The sequence below is a fragment of the Salmo salar genome, chromosome ssa07 (genome assembly GCF_905237065.1).
Source record: "Salmo salar chromosome ssa07, Ssal_v3.1, whole genome shotgun sequence".
In the NCBI taxonomy this organism is placed as follows: Eukaryota; Metazoa; Chordata; class Actinopteri; order Salmoniformes; family Salmonidae; genus Salmo; species Salmo salar.
This window is the reverse complement of record NC_059448.1, coordinates 50,517,246-50,541,394: the sequence shown is the minus strand read 5'-3', so window position 1 is coordinate 50,541,394 and position 24,149 is coordinate 50,517,246. Positions and strand designations below refer to the sequence as shown.

Genomic DNA, 24,149 nt, shown 5'->3' with positions numbered 1-24,149 from the left:
AGGGACGGCATGGAAGAACACCAATAAGCCAGTGACTCAGCCCCTGTAATAGGGTTAGAGGCAGAGAATCTCAGTGGAGAGAGGGGAACCGGCCAGGCAGAGACAGCAAGGGCGGTTCGTTGCTCCAGAGCCTTTCCGTTCACCTTCACGCTCCTGGGCCAGACTACACTCAATCATAGGACCCACTGAAGAGATGAGTCTTCAGTAAAGACTTAAAGGTTGAGACCGAGTCTGCATCTCTCACATGGGTAGGCAGACCATTCCATAAAAATGGAGCTCTATAGGAGAAAGCCCTGCCTCCAGAAAGCCCTGCCTCCAAACATGACTTAGTACTTGGTGGCAAAACCCTTGTTGGTAATCACAGAGGTCAGAAGTTTCTTGTAGTTGGCCACCAGGTTTGCACACATCTCAGGAGGGATTTTGTCCCACTCCTCTTTGCAGATCTTCTCCAAGTCATTAAGGTTTCGAGGCTGACGTTTGGCAACTCGAACCTTCAGCTCCCTCCACAGATTTTCTATGGGATTAAGGTCTGGAGACTGGCTAGGCCACTCCAGGACCTTAATGTGCTTCTTCTTGCGCCACTCCTTTGTTGCCTTGGCTGTGTGTTTTGGGTCATTGTCATTGCTGGAATACCCATCCACGACCCATTTTCAGTGCCCTGGCTGAGGGAAGGAGGTTCTCACCCAAGATTTGACAGTACATGGTCCCGTCCGTCGTCCCTTTTGATGCGGTGAAGTTGTCCTGTCCCCTTTGCAGAAAAACACCCCCAAAGCATAATGTTTCCACCTCCATGTTTGACGATGGGGATGGTGTTCTTGGGGTCATAGGCAGCATTCCTCCTCCTCCAAACACGGCGAGTTGAGTTGATGCCAAAGAGCTCCATTTTGGTCTCATCTGACCACAACACTTTCACCCAGTTGTCCTCTGAATCATTCAGACGTTCATTGGCAAACTTCAGACGGGCATGTATATGTGCTTTCTTGAGCAGGGGGACCTTGCGGGCGCTGCAGGATTTCACTCCTTCACGGCGTAGTGTGTTACCAATTGTTTTCTTGGTGACTATGGTCCCAGCTGCCTTGAGATCATTGACAAGATCCTCCCGTGTAGTTCTGGGCTGATTCCTCACCGTTCTCATGATCATTGCAACTCCACGAGGTGAGATCTTGCATGGAGCCCCAGGCCGAGGGAGATTGACAGTTCTTTTGTGTTTCTTCCATTTGCGAATAATCGCACCAATTGTTGTCACCTTCTCACCAAGCTGCTTGGCGATGGTCTTGAAGCCCATTCCAGCCTTGTGTAGGTTTACAATCTTGTCCCTGACATCCTTGGAGAGCTTTTTGGTCTTGGCCATGGTGGAGAATTTCGAATCTAATTGATTGATTGCTTCTGTGGACAGGTGTCTTTTATATAGGTAACAAACTGAGGTTAGGAGCACTCCCTTTAAGAGTGTGCTCCTAATCTCAGCTCGTTACCTGTATAAAAGACACCTGGGAGCCAGAAATCTTTGTGATTGAGAGGGGGTCAAATACTTATTTCCCTCATTAAAATGCAAATCATTTTATAACAGTTTTGACACGTGTTTTTCTGGATTTTTTTGTTGTTATTCTGTCTCTCACTGTTCAAATAAACCTACCATTAAAATTATAGACTGATAATTTCTTTGTCGGTGGGCAAACGTACAAAATCAGATACTTTTTTCCCCTCAATGTACACTCCAACGAGTGGAGGCTGCTGAGAGGAGGACGACTCATGATAATGTCCTGAATGGAGTGGTATTAAACATTCCATTCCAGCCATTATTATGAGCCGTCCTCCCCTCAGCAGCCTCCACTGACTCCAACATACACACCTCTACCTTCATTTACATAGGGTTGTTATGTATGCTGGTGGCCATTTTGAAATGTATCTAAAGTTTGATGTTTGTTAACTTTTGTCAAATGTGTTGGAGTTAATTCATATGTTCTGAAATCCAATATAAGGAAAACACTGTCTTTAGAGATTCAATGTACATAGAATTTGGAAAACTAGACAGTCTCTTATAGAATGAATCTGTTAGACTCATGTCTTCTATGCCCTGCATTATTGGGACATCAATCTACTTTAATTAAGCAATAAGATCCGAGGGGTTTGTGGTGTATGGCCAATATACCAAGGCTAAGGGCTGTGTCCAGGCACTCCGTGTTGCGTCGTGCGTAAGAACAGACCTTCGCCGTGGAATATTGGCCATATACCACAAACCCCCGAGGTGCCTTACTGCTTTTATAAACTGGTTACCAATTTAATTAAAGCAGTTAAAATAAATGTTTTTTCATGTCTGTGCTATACGGTCTGTTATACCACGGCTGTCAGCCAATCAGCATTCAGGGCTAAAACCACCCAGTTTATAATATGGTATGTTTTTGAACAAGCGTGTGTGTGTGTGTGTTCTAGAGCCTCCACACCAAGGTGGTGCGTCAGTACCAGCAGCGCTACAGCCAGGGTCCCCCCACCTCAGGAGATGAAGAGTGCCTCTACTGGTTCAGATTCCTCACCTACCACATGGCCAAGGCCAACCTCACACAGGTACGCACACACAAACATCTAAATCAAATCAACATTTTTGGGTCGCGTACACAGTTTAGCAGATGTTATGCAGGGAAATGCTTGTGTTACTAGCTCCTAACAGGTACACAAATCATCAAAAACTAAATCCAATTAACAACCCAAATAACACTATCAGAGCTTGTGTTTGAGCTTGTGTGAGTTTGAGCTTGTTTGAGCTTGTGTGAGAGAGCTGGGGTGTGTGAGAGAGCTGGGGTGTGTTTTGTGAGCGAGTCTATCTTTGCGTCTTGCTACAGGAGATGGTGTGATGGCTGTTCAACAGTCTGATGGAGATAAAAGCACCACTCCGTATGATGGAGGCCTTCGCCAGACAAGCACAAGTCGCTAACGTCTTTCTCTATTTCTTTCTATCTCCATCTCTTTCTCTCTCCCTGTATATATCTCTCTCTTTTTCTGTTACCCTTACACCCCTCCCTTCCTTCTCTCCTCTCCTCTCCTCCCCCCCCCTCTCCCTTTAGGAGTTGTACTCTCTGATGTTCTCTCTGGACTGGGTCAGAACTAAAGCTCAGATTATGGGACCGGCTCATCTCATCAATGACTATGTGGAGTACGGCGCCATACTGGACAAAGAGGTCAGGATTTGATCAACACCAAGTTCAGTGAGGAACTCAGTGTACCCTTTTATATCCTCATTTGATTTTGTTTTCAGATCTTGCGGTTGGTATCAATTCCTCGTAAGTCAATGGTGGCCTAGCGGTTAAGAGCATTGGGCCAGTAACCAAAACGTCGCTGGTTTGAATTCCTGGGCCGACTAGGTGAACAATTTGTCCTTGTGGCCTTGAGCAAGGCACTTAACCCTAATTGCTCCTGTAAGTCTCTCTGGATAAGAGCGTCTGCTAAATGACTACAATGTAGAAATGTCAATGCAAGAAACAGTTACTCGTTTCATGCCTGTGAATACAATTGTTGTGTTCCAATAATCTCTCCTTTCTCCAGCAGTGTGTACTTGTTCAATTCCCCTCATGGTTTTGAAAGGAAATGACTGTTGTATATAAACTCCCCCTAGCCTATGCCTACTCCAATCCAATGCTTTTAAATTTGTGTAGTGAATAAATGCACACTTCAGGAAGCTGGACATATTATTGGGACGCACCCAGTTTGTCACATCCTCGCTTTGAGTCTCTCTTTATGGTCCCCCCAGAACAGCGAGGTGCGGGGCCACTTCCAGGAGTTCCTGTCTCTGAACGGCCACCAGTTGGAGCAGCGTCCGTTCCCTGACGTAGTGCAGCTGGCCCTGTCCCAGCCAGACTCCTCTGAGGTGTACCGCCAGGCCCTGCTGCAGGCGCAGGAGAGGGCCACCAGAGGGGGACTCTACCTTGACTGGATGTCAGTAGTAGGCCCATACACACTGCTCATGTGCTTATAAGCGTACTCACTACTTAATCGGGGTGTACAGTATTGACCCCTACCTCTTACTCCCTAGCCCTTATGCATTCCATTCCCCAGTCAACCATACCCTAACCATAGAGTTGGTTTTGTGTCGCAATTACCACAAAGCCTGTTTTGGCGTAGTGTCAGTGGCACTGCCCATGCTAAAACAGAAGCCATTGTAAATGCAAAAGACGTGCTCTCTATCCAACTCTATGACCCTCACTCTAAGTTTTAGTCTCATTCCCTGATGTTCAACTTCCTCTAACATCCCCTCATGCTCACGTTCTCGAAGTCATTTATGGTTGTGGTTTGTTCCAGGAACAAAAGTAGTCTGAAGAGCCTGTCTCGTCTGGTGGTCCAGCCCCACCAGGGATCCATCTACGCTGCCTGCTTCTCCCACGACGGCACCAAGATCGCCTCCTGTGGCTCCAGCAAGACACTGCGAGTAAGACACACACATTCTTTTGAAATAAATCTTCACCCACTATATCTCCCACACATCTCTGTTTGTCCTCTATAAACTCTGCCCTGTGTGCGTCTCCAGGTGTTTAAGAGCACCTCTGGGGAGAAGCTGCTGGAGATCCAGGCCCACGACGATGAGGTGCTCTGCTGCGCCTTCTCCCCTGATGACCGTCTCCTAGCAACCTGCTCCAGTGATAGGAAGGTCAAGGTATGGTGTGGAACCCTCCCCTCTGCAATTCAAACTTTGGACAGACTTCAGACAGACTTGCCTGACAACCCGACTTCTACAGACGGAAGTCGTTTGTCTGTCTCTAATCTGTGTTGTGTGCCAGGTTTGGAAAGCAAATAAGAGTTGTATATCTGTGTAACTACAGTATCTGTGTTGTGTGCCAGGTTTGGAACGTGGAGCGTGGGACTCTGATGAGGATGTTTGAGGAGGAACACGAGGAGCAGGTCAACCACTGTCAGTTCACCAACACACGCCGACGCCTCCTACTGGCCACCTGTTCCAACGACAAGTTCATGAACACCAAGGTGTGTCTGTGGTGTGTCTGTGGTGTGTTTGTGGTGTGTGCGATTTTAAAACCATGAAGTAGGCACTCTGGCTATAAGAGGTGTGTGTGTATGTATATATATATATATATATGTGTGTGTGTATGTATATATATATATATATATATATATATATCCCTTTCTTTCTTTCTAGCTGTGGAACATCAATAAACCCTCCTCCCAGAACACCATGTTTGGTCATTTGGAGCCTGTCAATCACTGCTGTTTCTCCCCTGATGACACCTACCTCTCCACCTCTTCCAGCGACGGAACCCTGAAGGTGGGCGGGCATAGTCACCACCTATGGCTTTGTGTGTTTTATCTATATTTGCTAATATAAAGGTTTTTCATTTAGGTGTAGACTACTAGTATGTATTTAACAACATTAATTCTACGTACCTGTGTGTGTGTATGTGTTTCTGTGCACGTATGTGTACATGCATGTGTGCGTGCTTGCGTGTGTGTTTCAGCTGTGGGAGGTGTCCTCGGCCAATGAGTGGAAGTCCATAGACGTGGCGGACATGTTCCCGGAGCAGAGAGAGCAGACTGCGGTCATGGTGAAGTGCAGCACCTGGTCAGCAGACGGCAGGACCATCATCTGTGCTGCCAGGAACGCGGTCTTTGTGAGTGTTGAAGAGCCAGCCCTCCCCTGCTGAGGCTGGCATGGGGCCGTGGCGTGGGCACAGGGACTGAGGAGTGGTCCCCTGGCGGAGCTCCATGACTCGGACCAGATTTGTTTAGCATGTTGCGATTCAGGAGCTGGCAGAATGTTGAATGGACTTTGGTAACTGGGGGACATGAGCTAATGCTCATGCTATGGCTAATACTACACTGAACAAAAATAGAAACCCAACATGCAACAATTTCAAAGATTTTACTGAGTTACAGTTCATAAAAGGAAATAAGTCAATTGAAATAAATTCATTAGTTCCTAATCTACGGATTTCACATGACTGGGAATACAGGTATGCATCTGTTGGTCACAGATACCTTAACATAAAAAATAAAAAAAGTAGGGCCATGGATTAGAAAACCAGTCAGTATCTGGTGTGACCACCATTTGCATCATGCAGTGTGACACATCTCCTTTGCATAGAATTGATCAGGCTGTTGATTGGCCTGTGGAATGTTGTGGCTGTGGATGACTAGCATGCAGATGAGCTTCCCTGAGACGGTTTCTGACAGTTTGTGCAGAAATTCTTCAGTTGTGCAAACCCACTGTTTCATCAGCTGTCCGGGTGGCTGGTCTCAGACGATCCTGCAGGTGAAGAAGCCGGATGTGAAGGTCCTGGGTTGGCGTGTTTACACGTGGTCTGCGGCTGTGAGGCCGGTTGGATGTACTGCCAAATTCTTTTGGAGGCGGCTTATGGTAGAGAAATGACCATTAAATTCTCTGGCAACAGCTCTTGTGGACATTCCTGCAGTCAGCATGACAATTGCACACTCCCTCAACTTCAGACATCTGTGGCATTAACTACGTAACATCAATTGACAGAAATTAATTCATATCCACCACCTTATTGGTCCTGGAAATATTAATTTGAGAAAGAGTAGGCTAACTGTCCTATGGACTGTCTTTCTCCAGATTGACTGTGTCCTGGAATGTTCCCTCAGCCAAGATTCTAAGCTTTATGATGTCATCAGGGCCATCCATTATGACATCACCCCAAGCTTGCATACATATTTAAGTGGCCTACAACTTGTAAATGTGTAATTTCTAGTTGTTTATCAATAAAAACAGTTATACGATACAGTAAACATTGTAAAGTCCAGGCCTTCCTGTTGCCTAACTGTGTAGTTTAACAGGCCCATGGTGTCTGTTCTCCAGTATAGAAGCACACACACGTCATTGTTTTAAAATACCCTGATATACGGTATTGTGTGTGTGTGTGTGTGTGTCTGACCGTGTTTGTGTTTTTCACTTGTATGTATTTAAAGTATCTGACCTGTTGAATATTTACATGCATCAGTATGCATATTAAGCTCATAATATCTAGTATCTCCACTGAGTGTACAAAACATTGCACCCACCTTGCCCCCAGAACAGCCTCATTTCGTCAGGGCATGGACTCTACAAAGTGTCAAGCGTTCCACAGGGATGCTGGCCCATGTTGACTCCAATGTGTCCCACAGTTGTGTCAAGTTGGCTGCATGTCCTTTGGGTGGTGGACCATTCTTGATAAAACTGTGATAAACCCAGCATCATTGTAGTTTGACACAAACCAGTGTGCCTGGCATCTACTGCCATACCCCGATCAAAGGAACTTAAATCTTTTGTCTTGCCCATTCACCCTCTGAATGGCACACGTACACAATCCATTTCTCAATTAACTCAAGGCTTAAAGAAGGATTTTTAACCTGTCTCCTCCCTTTCATCTACAATGATTTGAAGTGGATTTAACAAGTGACATCAATAAGCTTTCACCTGGATTCACCTGGTCAGTCTGTCATGGAAAGAGCAGGTGTTCATAATGTGTTATACACTGTGTCATAGCCTATCTGTCAAATTCTGTCAATATATTTGTGTTTAGCGGTATGTTCTTGTCTAGCAACTGCTCCTAGAGCAATCTGTCCGTGAAGCAATAAGAATGCCCTGGACAACTTGTCTTTCATGTTTTGGTATTTGGGCCTGTCTGCCCATCAGAGGGTAGAAGCGTGTGTTCTGACTGAGAGTGAAGCCGTCCCACTCCTGGGAAATGTAAAGGTCTCTGTGTGTCCGTGTCTGTTCTCTCCACTCCAGGAATCAGAGTGGTGTTGAATGTCAGCCTTGTCAGTTTGTAGGCTAGTATTGATAGTAGAATAGATAGCTTGATGGACTTTAAAAAAAATTATGCCACGTAGAAACAGCAGTTGGAACTCTTGTGTTTTCCACCTCAATCGCTCTTTTCTCTCCGTATCTTTCCCTTTCTTTTCTTCGGTCTGCTTTTCCCTTCACAATCCCACATTTTGCCAAGCTGGAAGATATGGAAATCATCATCGATGGTTGAGATGCAGGTTGACATGTATTGTCATGAGTCTTGCCCTGGAGGCAGAACTGAGTGGTTTCTGCTAGATGGGACAGCTGCAAAGTCAAAAAAATTCATGAAAACAAAACCTGCAGTTGAGACTTCACTTAGCAGCTTATCAGGCTATTACCATATTGCTTCCATCTAATCCCATCCTGTCATGTCCTTCACAGTTCACATTACATTTGAGTCATTTAGCAAAGACTCCAGAGCAACTTACAATTAGATCCCTACATGGTCCAACCTAACAACCTCTGAGCCCTTCAAGGGGCCATCAAGAAGTGTCTAGAAAGTTATCACTAGCTTATGCATGGAAGCCATTTTGTGCCCCACATATTGGCAGTTGCACTAGAGAGCGATCACTAGCTATAACTATGGTGTAGTGACTGATCCCTCCTGCTGTTCCCAGGTGTTTGATGTAGAGACGGCGGCCATGTTGTTGGAGATCCGGACCAGTCGCCTGAGCACGGTGCAGTACTGTCACTCCTGTCCCAGCAGCAACCTGGTGGCCATCGCACTGTCACACTATGCTGTGGAGGTACACACACACACACACACACACACACACACACACACACACACACACACACACACACACACACACAGCCTGTTGACTATTACACTGTGCCATGTAGGTACACACATGGTGGCTATAGCCCTATCAAATTTCTTTGTCACATGCAGATGTTAATGCAAGTGTAGCGAAATGCTTGTGCTTCTATTTCCAACCATGCAGTAATATCTAACAAGTAATATAACCTAACAATTCCACAACAACTACCTTATACACAAAAGTGTAAAGGAATGAATACGAATATGTACATAAAAATATATAAATGAGTGATGGCTGAACGGCGTAGGCAAGATGCAGTAGATGGTAAGAGTACAGTATAGACAGGTTTCATACCCTATATAATGTAGGTGTAACGGCTGTCGGGAGAGAGAGTAGACCAAGGCGCAGCGGAGTTAGTGTTCATCATGATTTTAATTGAATAAAGAACACTACACAAAACAAAACGAGAACTGACAGCCAAACAGTCCTGTCAGGTGCAAAACACTCAACAGAAACAATTACCCAAAAAACCTCCAATGGAAAAACAGGCACTTATGTATGACTCCCAATCAGCAACAACACTCTACAGCTGTGCCTGATTGGAAGCCACACGGCCAAAATCAATGAAACAAACCAACATAGAAAAATGCACGTAGAACGCCCACCCAATGTAACACCCTGGCCTAACCAAAATAAAGAACAAAAACCCCTCTCTATGGCCAGGGCGTTACAGTAGGGTATGAAACATAAAGCGGCATTGTTTAAAGTGCCTAGTGATACATTACATCAAGATGGCAAGATGCAGTAGATGTTATAGAGTACAGTATATACATATGAGATGAGTAATGTAGGGTATGAAAACATTATCCTCCAATTGCTCTTAAACGCTAGTAAAACCAAATGCATGCTTTTCAACCGTTCGCTGCCCGCACCTGCCCGCCCGACTAGCATCACTACCCTGGATAGTTTTGACCTAGAATATGTGGACAACTATAAATACCTAGGTGTCTGGTTAGACTGTAAACTCTCCTTCCAGACTCATATTAAACATCTCCAATACAAAATCAAATCTAGAATCGGCTTTCTATTTCGCGACAAAGCCTCCTTCACTCACACCGCCAAACTTACCCTAGTAAAACTGACTATCCTACCGATCCTCGACTTCGGCGATGTCACCTACAAAATAGCTTCCATGACTCTACTCAGCAAACTGGATGCAGTCGATCACAGTGCCATTCGTTTTGTTACCAAATCACCTTATACCACCCACCACTGCGACCTGTATGCTCTAGACGGCTGGCCCTTGCTAGCTCCAGGTCATCTATAAGTCTATGCTAGGTAAAGCTCCGCCTTATCTCAGTTCACTGGTCACGATAACAACACCCACCCGTAGCACACGTTCCAGCAGGTATATCTCACTGATCATCCCCAAAGCCAACACCTCCTTTGGCCGCCTTTCCTTCCAGTTCTCTGCTACCAGTGACTGGAACAAATGGCAAAAATCGCTAAAGTTGGAGACTTTTATTTCCGTCGCCAACTTTTAACATCAGCTATCTGAGCAGCTAACCGATCGCTGCAGCTGTACAAAGTCCATCTGTAAATAGCCCACCCAATCTACCTACCTCATCTCCATACTGTTTTTATTTTGTTTACTTTTCTGCTCTTTTGCACACCAGTATCTCTACTTGCACATCATCATCTGCTCATTTATCACTCCAGTGTTAATCTGCTAAATTGTAATTATTCACTCCTATGGCCTATTTATTGCCTACCTCCTCATGCCTTTTGCACACACTGTATATAGACTTTCTTTTTTTCTATTGTGTTATTGACTTGTTTATTGTGTTATTGGCTTGTTTATTGTTTACTCCATGTGTAACTCTGTGTTGTTGTCTGTGTCACACTGCTTTGCTTTATCTTGGCCAGGTCGCAGTTGTAAATGAGAACTTGTTCTCAACTAGCCTACCTGGTTAAATAAAGCTGAAATAAAAACATTAAATAAGAAATTGTATGAAGTGGCATTGTTTAAAGTGGCTAGTGATACATTTAATTACATCAAGATGGCAAGATGCTGTAGATACATATGGGATGAGTAATGTAGGGTATGTAAACATTATATAAAGTGGCTAGTGATAAATTGATTACATCAATTTTTCCATTATTAATGTGGCTGGAGTTGAGTCAGTATGTTGGCAGCAGCCACTCAATGTTAGTGATGGTTGTTTAACAGTCTGATGGCCTTGAGATAGAAGCTGTTTTTCAGTCTCTCGGTCCCAGCTTTGATGCACCTGTACTGACCTCACCTTCTGGATGTTAGCGGGGTGAACAGGCAGTGGCTCGGGTGGTTGTTGTCCTTGATGATCTTTTTGGCCTTCCTGTGACATCGGGTGGTGTAGGTTTCCTGGAGGGCAGGTAGTTTGCCCCCAGTGATGCGTTGTGCAGACCACACTACCCTCTGGAGAGCCTTCCGGTTGTGGGGGGAGCAGCTGCCGTACCAGGCGGTGATACAGCCCGACAGGATGCTCTCGATTGTGCATCTGTGAAAGTTTGTGTTTTTGGTGACAAGCCGAATTTCTTCAGCTTTCTGAGGTTGACGAGGCGCTGTTGTGCCTTCTTCACCACGCTGTCTGTGTGGGTGGACCATTTCAGTTTGTCCGTGATGTGTACGCCGAGGAACTTAAAACTCTCCATCATACGGCAGGATATGACGACATACGTCTCTTCCCTCCAGCTGTGGGACATAGAGACCAGTAAGAAGATGGCTGACTGTAGTGGTCATCTGAGCTGGGTCCATGGAGTCCAGTTCTCCCCTGACGGATCTCTACTGCTCTCCTGTTCTGACGACCAGACCGTCAGGGTAAGTGTGTGTGTGTGTGTGTGTGTGTGTGTGTGTGTGTGTGTGTGTGTGTGTGTGTGTGTGTGCGCGTCTGCCGTCTGTCTGTCAATAATTTGTCCAATCTGTCTTCATCAGTTAACCCTTTTTGTGACATATTGTACTTAACCTTTTTAATGGCATAAAAAATGGAATGCCTTGGTGTGTGTGTGTGTTAGGTGTGGGAGACCAATAGAGTCCACACCTCCTCGGCTGTCTGTCTGAAGAGGGACTCTGACGTGCTCTTTAACAACGGTGACATTACCGTGGTCGCCGCCGACAACCGCAACAGACTGCAGGTGAGAGGGCTAGGCTGAACTCTCGCGCACACACAATGATGTCTTACAGATGTGACAGGTGTTAACCCAGCAGGCTGACGTGTGTGTGTGTCAGGTGAGGAATGGGAGGACCGGAGCGGTGGTGTTCCAGTCAGAAGACCAGACGTCTCGTATCCGCTGCACTGCTATCTGCTCACAGACCTCAGCCGTGGGGCTGGGACGAGAGGATGGGACGATACAGGTACACACACATGCACACACACAAACATACAGGTACGCTCACATATACACACACTTTTACCCTCACACACATACCAGAAAGCAAAAATCTTCAAGGACACAAAAGTAGAAAAATGCTTACGTATAATTTATGCTTAACTTGACAAAAGTGCAGGTGCTATGAGGGAAAAGTGCCAGAAATGTAAAAGGCTTTTTGGCTGGAGAAGAGGGGGTATCACTACCAAACTTGATAAAGACCAACTGAGCTGTAGGAAAGGCAGGAAGAGACATTTTTGCAGGTAAAGCTGGACACAATGTTACACCAAAACTAAGTTTGACAGTTTTACCACTGGTGCTGTTCTAGTAGCATTGTGACTACTGTGGTCTGCCTATGCTTGGAAGAGTTGGTCCATGTGGTGTGTGTGTAAAAATCATGTTCACCTTGCTGGTCGAGGTGTTTCTCACATCCAGTATTGGCAGGTGACATTGTGCTAGAACCCTCTCTGGCCTGTCAACCCTGTCTCAGTCCTACTGTACCCAGCTCTCTCTCTCTCTGTCTGGCCTGTCAACCCTGTCTCAGTCCTACTGTACCCAGCTCTCTCTCTCTGTCTGGCCTGTCAACCCTGTCTCAGTCCTACTGTACCCAGCTCTCTCTCTCTGTCTGGCCTGTCAACCCTGTCTCAGTCCTACTGTACCCAGCTCTCTCTCTCTGTCTGGCCTGTCAATCCTGTCTGTCCTACTGTACGGTACCCAGCTCTCTCTTTCTCTCTCTGTCTGGCCTGTCAACCCTGTCTCAGTCCTACTGTACCCAGCTCTCTCTCTCTGTCTGGCCTGTCAACCCTGTCTCAGTCCTACTGTACTGTACGGTACCCAGCTCTCTGTCTCTGTCTGTCTGGCCTGTCAATCCTGTCTGTCCTACTGTACGGTACCCAGCTCTCTCTTTCTCTCTCTGTCTGGCCTGTCAACCCTGTCTCAGTCCGACTGTACTGTACGGTACCCAGCTCTCTCTCTCTCTGTCTGGCCTGTCAACCCTGTCTGTCCTACTGTACGGTACTCTCTCTCTCTCCTTACCTATTTTGTACTCTCTGTTCTCTCTCTGCTTCTCTTTTCTAGTTGTCATAAATGAGATTTTTCCTACTTTTCACCTTTTCTTCCTCATACTCTCCTCTCTCATTTATTCCCACTCTCTGCTCTACTTGCTCCATCGCTCCCTGTCTCTATGATAAATGGTTGTTTACTGCGAGCCAAGGAAAATCTGCTCCCTTTTGGAAGTGTGTGTGGAGACTCAGGGAGGTCCCTGGAAGTGGTAGTAAGTAGTGTCACACACCCTCTGTCCCCTGGCAGGTGTGTAGAACTCTGTACTCCAGTTGGGGCCGCACCTCAGGAACCTCTTTAATTAATGAAGGGGGCCTGGGCTCTAACCAACACAGGGGTTAATGGCTTATAATAACTCAGGCCTCTTCTCACACACACACACACACACACACACACACACACACACACACACACGGGTGTCTGTCTACTCTTCTCAGTCAAGAGGGGGATGAGGACAGAGGGATAAAGGGATAATAATGGTGAAATGAGTGGAGCTGAAAGACACTGCAGGGTTGTGTAATATCAGTTACTTAATATGTGAAAAGTGGGCATACCATGGAAATGTTGGTTTCACTGTGAGTATACTTGTGTTGGTCTTTACACGTTCCATTACATCTAATTCCTCTCATTTACCCCAGAGGGAGCTGCTGCTTTGTTTCCTTCCAGGTCCGCTGCTGCAGTAGTCTGCCCCCTCTCTCGCTCGCTCTCTCTCTCTCTCTCTAACTCTTGCTCTCTCTCTTTCTCTCTCTCTCTCTCTCTCTGTGTGTCTCTCTGCCTGCTCTCTCTCTCTCCTCATCAGAGCCACTGTGCTATTAGAGCAGAGAGGTAAAAGTTGACCAGAACTCTAATGAACTCACAAAGCAATGCCCTCGTTGTCATTGACTCAGTTTGACGCATGCCTCGCATTCTAGTCTTCTTTCTGGGCCGTAATTGCCACTTTGATTGGCTCGGTTCTCTCCTCTGTTGAAATGACATGCTGTTTTTCTATTAAGAAGGAAAAGAAGAGGGGGTGTGCTGGAGAAAGAGAGGTACAGGAGTGTTGAAGAGAGTGACTGTGTGTGTTCTGCCCCAGGCAGGAGGGATGACAGTTAGGCAGGTACTGAGGACCATTGGATGGAGGACTCTACAGCGGCTGACCCCTCACAGGGGCTTGTTGCTGGCGCTAGGGCTAGAAACAGGCAGTGTGCAGGTATGGTAGCGATATGGCGTGTGCGCGTCAGTGGAGGCTGCTGAGGGGAGAACGGCTCATAATAATGGCTGGAATGTAATTGTATCGAACACGTGGTTTCTATGTGATTGATACCAGTCCAGCCATTACTATGAGCCGTCCTCCCCTCAGCAGCCTCCACTGTGTGCTTCGACCTGGATTCAAATAATATTATCATTACTTTGCTTTAGTCTGCCTAGATGGTCAGCACTGTTGGGACTATTCCATTTGTCCATTGCACCAGGCTCAATCAAGTCCTGATCTTTTTCAAATAGTATTTTAAGGTGTGTGTGTGTGTGTGTGTGTGTGTGTGTGTGTGTGTGCCTTGAGCTTCTCAAAGGGATTGTGATCAGTGTTAGGGCGAGGGATAGCTCCGGTACTGTGGAGTGATCTATTGTTCAAATGGAGTTTAAGGTGCACATCACAGCATATGATCAGGGATCAGTTCATGTTAACCCGCTCATCGTAAGGTGCTTCGATGACCACTGCTCTCAGATCTGTGCTGCTTTCGTTGATCTGTTTATTCCTAAGCGTCATAAGCCAAACTAGTATTCTTAACGCTAACATGTTTTACTCAACCTTTCCCCCATATCGCCCTGAGCACCCTCCCTGCTGCCTCATTCCCAAAGCTTGAGGTGAGCTGGCAACCTTTTGAAACCCGTTTCCCAGTAGCATCGCAGAGCGTCCTCTGGTTGGCATGCCCTGCGGCTAGCCTTCTCACGCGTTTGTTTGAAGTAGGGTTTTATTTGAGAGGTTTAAATGTTTTAGTACAAGGTGAATCTAGATTGAGATTTCACCTTGTGGTGTGTGTGTGTGTGTGTGTGTGTGTGTGTGTGTGTGTGTGTGTGTGTGTGTGTGCATGCTTGCATGCATGTGTAGTCATTTTTCGTCTAAAGTTATGAGCTTGTGTGTTTCTTTGCCTTTTGGTTTATTGGTTTACACTACAGATATCATACCAGGAGGGTTAATTGGGTTGAATTATTTTGCGATAATATTAATAGACTTCAAGTATGGCCCTTATTGTTTCTAAATCTTACCATTTTAATGAATAACTTAAGTTTAATAGCTTAATTAAGTTTGCAATAATTTCCAGTAGTTGAATGTCAACAGAATTCAGCCTTAAAATTCTAGTCCAACTACTCAGTCAAGTTAGCAAAGATGGTGCAGGAAGTTTCTAAGACAGTTAGGACTTCTAGGACCTCAATAATGTACTCTAGGTTGTCAGAGTTTCCATTGTCTCCCTTATAAGATTAAAGTGGTTTTGTAACTTGAAGCCAGTTCTTTGAGCATCAGAGCTGCTTTTTCTCCTGCTGTGACAGTGTTGTCTGTCAGACCCTCACACAAAGTAGTCAGGGCAGATCCACTCTCCGAGTGGGCTGATCAATCGCACGCAGAGCCCGCTAATATTTAAAAAAAAAATCATTTTTGATGAGCTTATCACTGTCAACCCAAACGCATTACTTTGGTCTCCTTTTTTATTGTAATATATTTTTATTTTGCTCCACATCTTTATCTTTTACTAGTTTTGGTCTAGGCTTACCCATAGACAGTCAGAAGGTTATCACTTTATCCTCCCAGCTTTCCCCTCTAAATATCTGTCTTCCCTCTTTCTGTCTCCCGTTTTCCATCTTTACTTGAGCAGTTGCTTGTTTTTACACTTTTGGGAGCAAAATATAGTGTGTGACTATCTTATTTAATTTTTTCAAGTTTACTATTCTGTTAGTCAACACTTCTCCAACTTCTTGGGATGTGTGTCAAGTCATGCTTTTAATAATTGTTTTTGCTCTTTTGACACAGTAATAAAGGATTGAAATGGAATCATCTCTCCCTTCTCCTTCCTCTCTCTCTCCCCAGGTGTTGGAGGTGCCATCGGGGACCTCTCTAGCCACTCTTCAGGGTCACACCAGGACAGTTCTCCACTGCCAGTTCACCCCGGAGGGACACACACTCATCACCTCCTCTGAGGACACCACCATACGGGTGGGGCCCTTCTCTTTCTTCCTCATCTTTCTTTTCTTCTTCTCTTTTGTGGTATGTTATTTCCGTCCCTGTGTATCTGTGCGTCTGTGTCTGTGCGCGTGTTTGTGTGTGTGTCTGTGTGTGATGTTTTCGGACTGTTCCGCTCTGTCACCCCTAACAGCTCGCCTCTACTGTTCCACTTCACTGAACATATCCTCTCATCTCCTCTACTCTGTTTTTAGGACAGCCTGTCCACTGCTAGACTTGTCTGCCTATCAGAACTACACACACACACACACACACACACACACACACTATCCAGAGCACCACCTTGCTGCAAATCAGAACAGCACAGCCTCACTTTGTATTCATCTTACTCTGTATTATCCTGTTTAGTCCCTTACTGCCCATGGACCATCTCCTGTTTAGTCCCTTACTGCCCATGGACCATCTCCTGTTTAGTCCCATGGACCATCTCCTGTTTAGTCCCTTACTGCCCATGGGCCATCTCCTGTTTAGTCCCTTACTGCCCATGGACCATCTCCTGTTTAGTCCCATGGACCATCTCCTGTTTAGTCCCTTACTGCCCATGGGCCATCTCCTGTTTAGTCCCTTACTGCCCATGGACCATCTCCTGTTTAGTCCCTTACTGCCCATGGACCATCTCCTGTTTAGTCCCTTACTGTCCATGGACCATCTCCTGTTTAGTCCCTTACTGCCCATGGACCATCTCCTGTTTAGTCCCTTACTGCCCATGGACCATCTCCTGTTTAGTCCCTTACTGCCCATGGACCATCTCCTGTTTAGTCCCTTACTGCCCATGGGCCATCTCCTGTTTAGTCCCTTACTGCCCATGGACCATCTCCTGTTTAGTCCCTTACTGCCCATGGACCATCTCCTGTTTAGTCCCTTACTGCCCATGGACCATCTCCTGTTTAGTCCAGTCCCTTACTGCCCATGGACCATCTCCTGTTTAGTCCCTTACTGCCCATGGACCATCTCCTGTTTAGTCCCTTACTGCCCATGGACCATCTCCTGTTTAGTCCCTTACTGCCCATGGACCATCTCCTGTTTAGTCCCTTACTGCCCATGGACCATCTCCTGTTTAGTCCCTTACTGCCCATGGACCATCTCCTGTTTAGTCCTTTACTGCCCATGGACCATCTCCTGTTTAGTCCCTTACTGTCCATGGACCATCTCCTGTTTAGTCCTTTACTGCCCATGGACCATCTCCTGTTTAGTCCCATGGACCATCTCCTGTTTAGTCCCTTACTGCCCATGGACCATCTCCTGTTTAGTCCTTTACTGCCCATGGACCATCTCCTGTTTAGTCCCTTACTGTCCATGGACCATCTCCTGTTTAGTCCTTTACTGTCCATGGACCATCTCCTGTTTAGTCCTTTACTGCCCATGGACCATCTCCTGTTTAGTCCCTTACTGCCCATGGACCATCTCCTGTTTAGTCCCTTACTGTCCATGGGCCATCTCCTGTTTAGTCCCTTACTGCCCATGGACCATCTCCTGTTTAGTCCCTTACTGCCCATGGACCATCTCATGTTTAGTCCCTTACTGCCCATGGACCATCTCATGTTTAGTCCCTTACTGCCCATGGACCATCTCCTGTTTAGTCCCTTACTGCCCATGGACCATCTCCTGTTTAGTCCTTTAAAGCCCATGGACCATCTCCTGTTTAGTCCCTTACTGTCCATGGAATATCTCCTGTTTAGTCCCTTAAAGTCCATGGACCATCTCCTGTTTAGTCCCTTACTGTCCATGGACCATCTCCTGTTTAGTCCTTTACTGCCCATGGACCATCTCCTGTTTTACTGTCCATGGAATATCTCCTGTTTATATGAATAATGTTTGAGTAGCTTTGCTAAAAAGGGAATATTTGGTGGATAGATTCACTTTGAGGAAATGTTGACCTACAGGGAATGTGAATAGCTCTATACAGTAAACATAGCTGTTACACTGACCACTGACTTCTGGAGTGGTGAGAGTTTGATGTGTCAATCATTGTCTGAGATATTTGCATAGAGGCCAATATTCTGCTCAGTGCCCAGTCCCTCCTAGCAGCTAAATACTCCCATTCTGGGCACAGATCCAGGATCAACTTACCCTCCATAACTGTGGTTGTGCTAAATCCCTGGTTGAGGTGCAACTTTTACCCACTCCAGTACCAGAAGGTGATCTCTCTCTTGCTCTCTCTCTTGCTTTCTCTCGCTGTCTCTCTCCCCCCTGTAGGTGTGGAGGTGGAGGACAGGTGAGTGTGTGGTTCTGGAGGGCCACAAGGAGCAGGTCAGATGCTTCTCTCTGCTCACCACCTCACCCTCAGAGACACATCTCCTCAGCTGGTCCTTCGACGGCACCATCAAGGTAATACAAGCACACGTATGGAGTACCAGACGGACAGTAAGACTTAAACACACCTGTTAAAAGCAACACGTTACGATCAGCGTGCACTTACATGAACTAAAGGATATTTACTAGAGGGAGGTGACACAGAAAGCGTCTCCCCCTCTCGCTCCCTCCCCCAGGTGTGGGACATGTCTAGTGGTGAACGGCTGCAGGACCTAGTGTGTCACCAGGGGGCGGTGCTAGCCTGTGACGTGTCGCCTGACGGACAGCTCTTTGCCACCACCTCCGCTGACAAGACTGCTAAGGTAACACACACACGTGTCATCAGTATGCGACAGAACCTAGCCTAAATCCTTAGATCAGTGTGAGACAGACATGTTGTCTATATCACGATCCCTTCAGAACCGTGTGTATAGTGTACATTATTATGCGGTCAACTAAAGGTCATTGGTAGCTTGAGGTGGACATGAAACAGATGGTTACTGCGGTCGCTAACTTAGCCAGCGGTCAAGCCGCCCACTCGCCTCCCTGTCCCTCCAGCGGTCAAGCCGCCCACTCGCCTCCTTGTCCCTCCAGCGGTCAAGCCGCCCACAAATTGGTGAAGTAAAATGGAAAAAATTACTTCTTTAAAATTTAAAAAAAAAAACAGAAAAGTGGTGCGTGCATATGTATTCACCCCCTTTGCTATGAAGCCCTTAAATAAGATCTGGTGCAACCAATTACCTTCAGAAGTCACATAATTAGTTAGATTGCACACAGGTGGACTTTATTTAAGTGTCACATGACCTCTATCTATATATATCACACACACACACACACACACACACCTGTTCTGAAAGGCCCCAGAGTCTGCAACACCACTAAGCAAGGGGCACCACCAAGCAAGCGGCACTATGAAGACCAAGGAGCTCTCCAAACAGGTAGGGACAAAGTTGTGGAGAAGTACAGGTCAGGGTTGGGTTATAAAAAATATCTGAAACTTTGAACGTCCCACGGAGCACCATTAAATCCATTATAATGTTTTTGTTGAAAGAATATGGCACCACATCAAACCTGCCAAGAGCGGGCCACCCACCAAAACTCACGGACCAGGCAAGGAGGGCATTAATCAGAGAGGCAACAAAGAGACCAAAGATAACCCTGAAGGAGCTGTAAAGCTCCACAGCGGAGATTGGAGTATTTGTCCATAGGATCACTTTAAGCCGTGCACTCCACAGAGCTGGGCTTTAAGGAAGAGTGGCCAGAAAAAAATAAGCAAACATGATGGTGTTCGCCAAAAGGCATGTGGGAGACTCCCCAAACATATGGAAGAAGGTACTCTGGTCAGATGAGACTAAAATTGAGCTTTTTGGCCAACAAGGAAAATGCTATGTCTGGCGCAAACCCAACACCTCCCATCACCCCAAGAACACAATCCCCACAGTTAAGCATGGTGGTGGCAGCATCATGCTGTGGGGATGTTTTTCATCGGCAAGGACTGGGAAACTGGTCAGAATTGAAGGAATGGGGAGGTGAATAATTATGCACGCTCAAGTTTTCAGTTTTTTTTGGTCTTATTTCTTGTTTGTTTCACAATAAATAATATTTTGCATCTTCAAAGTGGTAGGCATGTTGTGTAAATCAAATGATACAACCCCCCCCAAAAAAATCTATTTTAATTCCAGGGTGTAAAGCAACAAAATAGGAAAAATGCCAAGGGGGTGAATACTTTCGTAAGCCACTGTATGCACACATACACCCACTGTCTTTTTCTGTCTGCTATCATAGGTCAAAGCCGAACCCTGAGTCTGATTGTCTTTGTCTGATAGAATGAAAGACAGAAGGTTTTTGTTCCACTCGTCTCTCTTCTGTTCCCTTCTCTCTCCCTTCCTCCTTCTGTCTATTGACCTTCAGATGACTTCGAGACGTTGTGCCAAATAACTTTTTAATCATCTACCATGGGATGTTCTCTCCATCAAGCATGAAAGAGAAAGGGAGAGACTATTTACTAAGAACATTGTGTTCTTGTAATAAACAGAGTATTCTTTATTATGTTAGGTTCTAAATAAACAGAGTAGAAACTAACAGACAACTAGGAAAAGCTCAAACTAAGTTTATTCACCAAATGGGTCAGATAGCTGAACATGTTCCCACCAGCACAAGTGTATATATACACCCCACTTTAGGTGGTCTCCTCCCTTTCTCTATACATTACATATTTAATGGTAGGCAGGAAGGTAAGTGATGTGGGTAATAAACTGTTCCTTCTCCCTTAATGTGACCTGACCTGACCTCGGCCCCGATTCCTCACTAATCCACAGCTTTCCACCCTTATCAGTGACCACAACCATGTGATTGCCTTTCCCTTACTCAGTAACAGTCCAAGCCCCTGGCTCATATCCAACCTTAATTGACCCCACCATATACAGTACATTCCTCCTACAGATAACCATTCACTTCTGGTGTAGCAACTATTTCAAATTACAACCCAACAACTGAAACCAGACTGTGGCCCTTCTCCTTCCCATAGGATACCATGACGTCAAACAATAACACGTTCTAACAGAACGGAAACGTTCTGCATTCCCCGCTCTCCCTCAGTACCATGAACAAGGATATTTCAAGTATAGAAGTCAGAACCCAACAATTAGATGTACTTTACATACTGATGGGATTAAATTAAAATTGGTTTACACTACCTTGTATTTTACCAATAAAATGGGCGGATGGTGAAGTAGACCTACTTCATATTCACATCTCAAAAAATATAAATGAAATTACCACAATTCATTTCAATACAAAGTTAGCAAGAATAGATAGGATTCTGCAACCTTGGAGAGGTAAATACTTGTCTATTTATGGAAAAATCACATTGATTAACACTTTGGTCCTATCACAGTTTACTTACTAATGGCACTGCCTACTCCAAACGACTCGTTTTTTAAATCATATGAGCAAAAAATATTTCATTTTATTTGGAATGCTAAGCCAGACAATTTAAATGTGCCTATTTATATAATAAATATGAGTTTGGGGGGCTAAAATTATTACATATTTAAACCTCTCACTAAAAGCTTCACTCATGCATAAGTTATACTTAAACCCAAAATGGTTATCCAGTAGATTATTAAGAAAGGCTCATCCTTTGTTCAAAAATAGGGTTTTTGTCTTCATACAGATTACAACTTCTCATTTCCGACTAATTGAAAATGAAATTTTGTTTAAAGTATCGCCCTTTCTTAAACAAGCCATACAAAGCTGGTTACAATTTCAGTTTTATCCTCCAGAAAAGATAAAACAAATGTTATGGTTAAACTCAAATATACTGATTAATTAAAAAAAACCATTCTTTATGGATTATTTTTTTTAATGGTATTATATTTATGAATGATATGACTAGAAATTGAGGAGTTATGTCACATATGCAGCTATTGAAAATATATGGGAATATCTGCTCAATCCTAATTTACAACCAACTGATTGCAGCACTACCACAATGGAAGAGACAAGTGGAAAAGGGAGAAGGTAGGGAGCTTGTTTGCCTGCCATATATTAAAGATACAAATTGGCTGAAAAGGAATTGGCGTAAATAGAAAAATATACCAGTTTTCATTTGAGGACAAAAATGTTGACAGCTGCGCCATACAGGTTGCAAAATAAATGGGAAGAGATTTTTGATGTACCGATTCCAAGGCACATGGTTTATGAACTGGTACAAAAAACAACACTTGATTCAACACTTCGTTTTTCAATTTAAATTATTATATAAATTCTTGCCACCGACAGAATGCTATATATATGGGGAATACAACAATCTCAGCTCTGTAGATTTTGCTGCGAAGAGACAGAATCACTAGATTTGTTTATTCTGGTATTTCACCTATGTAGCTTGTTTCTGGTCACAGGTTCAGGAATGGTTAAAAAATCACAACATTAACCTTGCAAATAGCAGTGTTGGGCAATTTGGATAGCCATAGTCAGTCATTAAATAATATAATAATACTAGTAGGAAAAGTTTTCATCTTTAGCTCACAATCTGTGGATACTTTACGATTTAGAAAGGTTAAAAAATGATGTAAAACATCACAGTACAATTGAAAAATATCTGGTAGATAGACCACCCTCGTTTGGTTTCTATGGTGATAGGTGGGATGGGCTGAGAGTGGCTGAGGGGTGGGATTGGTAATAATACGTTGTTTGGTAATGTATTATTGTTATGTGACTGCTTTATATAAAAGTACCATGTATGTAAAATGTATGTATATGTAGCAGAAAAGCTGTAAAAAAAAAATATATATATATATATATATTTGTCCTCCGAAGAGGGGTGGTGGTGGTGGATGGGTTATTGAAATGTAAAAATAGCATTATGGTATGGGCAGTATCATCTATCAAAGAAGCAGCCGGAAGGCTTTAATTGATGCCAGGCTTCATTATCAGTGAGCGCTTGTTCCGTTCTTTAAGTTGAGTGGTCTACCGAACTAGCAGCATAGAGAAACAATAGACAGTTAGGCCTTCAGGGAAAAAGGAAATTATTCAATTGAATTAACCAAGGCACTCTGCATATAGAAGTGGCCTAACCAAAATTGCTATGGCATGTTCAAAAGAACATATTTGAAAATGTTTTATTTTTGACCAAATTTTGTAACCTCTGACTTCCTGTTTCTCCTCTCATTGGCCCTCAGGTGTGGACCAGTGCATCGTGGGAGTGCGTGCGCCTGTTGAATGGCCACCAGGACTGTGTCCGCAGCTGCAAATTCTCTTGGGACGGCCGTCGCCTAGCAACCGGCGACGACAACGGAGAGATACGGGTGGGTAGGGATAGAGGGATGGAAGGGGGGGTGAGTGAGTAAAGGGGAGGGAGGAAGGAATGAAGGAGTGAGTGAAGGAGCATTAGGAGGAAGGAAGTTGAGGGTTAGGGAGTGGTAAGTGAAGGAGTGAGCACATGAGTGAAGGAAGGAGTGAGTGAAGGAGCATTAGGAGGAGGGAAGTTGAGGGTTAGGGAGGGGTAAGTGAAGGAGTGAGCACATGAGTGAAGGAAGGAGTGAGTGAAGGAGCATTAGGAGGAGGGAAGTTGAGGGTTAGGGAGGGGTAAGTGAAGGAGTGAGCACATGAGTGAAGGAAGGAGTGAGTGAAGGAGCATTAGGAGGAGGGAAGTTGAGGGTTAGGGAGGGGTAAGTGAAGGAGTGAGCACATGAGTGAAGGAAGGAGTGAGTGAAGGAGCATTAGGAGGAGGGAAGTTGAGGGTTAGGGAGGGGTAAGTGAAGGGATGAGTGAAGGAGAGTAGAGGAGGAGGGAGAGGGGTAAGTGAAGGAGTGAGCACATGAGTGAAGGAAGGAGTGAGTGAAGGAGCATTAGGAGGAGGGAAGTTGAGGGTTAGGGAGGGGTAAGTGAAGGAGTGAGCACATGAGTGAAGGGAGGAGCAATAGAAAAATAGAGCGAAGTGCTGCACCTCTAAAGCGACGGAGAGGAGGATGTGGAACAGGTGTGCAGGTCAGCAGGGGGGAGGAAGAGGAAGGAAAGAAGGCAGAGGACGGGAGGAAGTAGAAGACAGTTAGTCAGATTGAATCCCTAAGGCTCTGGCATCTGCATAGATCCTAGAGAAAGAGAGAAGGAGAGATAGAGGGAGAAGGGATGA

The 24,149-nt window shown here is 45.1% G+C and overlaps 1 protein-coding gene across 3 annotated transcripts in view; it reads left to right on the top strand.

The window, feature by feature from the left end:
- LOC106609566 (apoptotic protease-activating factor 1) overlaps window positions 1-24,149 on the top strand; it is a 70,115-nt gene that overhangs the window by 22,032 nt on the left and 23,934 nt on the right. For 2 of the 3 annotated variants that reach the window (XM_014208509.2, XM_014208511.2), the window contains exons 10-25: window positions 2,431-2,562; window positions 3,060-3,173; window positions 3,743-3,927; window positions 4,291-4,417; window positions 4,517-4,642; window positions 4,828-4,968; window positions 5,141-5,266; window positions 5,457-5,609; window positions 8,401-8,529; window positions 11,276-11,401; window positions 11,596-11,715; window positions 11,810-11,935; window positions 16,070-16,195; window positions 18,419-18,550; window positions 18,712-18,837; window positions 23,197-23,322. In XM_014208509.2, the coding sequence (XP_014063984.1) occupies window positions 2,431-2,562; window positions 3,060-3,173; window positions 3,743-3,927; window positions 4,291-4,417; window positions 4,517-4,642; window positions 4,828-4,968; window positions 5,141-5,266; window positions 5,457-5,609; window positions 8,401-8,529; window positions 11,276-11,401; window positions 11,596-11,715; window positions 11,810-11,935; window positions 16,070-16,195; window positions 18,419-18,550; window positions 18,712-18,837; window positions 23,197-23,322 (2,115 nt within the window). Of the gene's footprint in view, window positions 1-2,430; window positions 2,563-2,837; window positions 2,981-3,059; window positions 3,174-3,742; window positions 3,928-4,290; window positions 4,418-4,516; window positions 4,643-4,827; window positions 4,969-5,140; window positions 5,267-5,456; window positions 5,610-8,400; window positions 8,530-11,275; window positions 11,402-11,595; window positions 11,716-11,809; window positions 11,936-16,069; window positions 16,196-18,418; window positions 18,551-18,711; window positions 18,838-23,196; window positions 23,323-24,149 lie in introns of those variants that run through there. The other variant, XM_014208513.2, reaches the window with a different exon arrangement.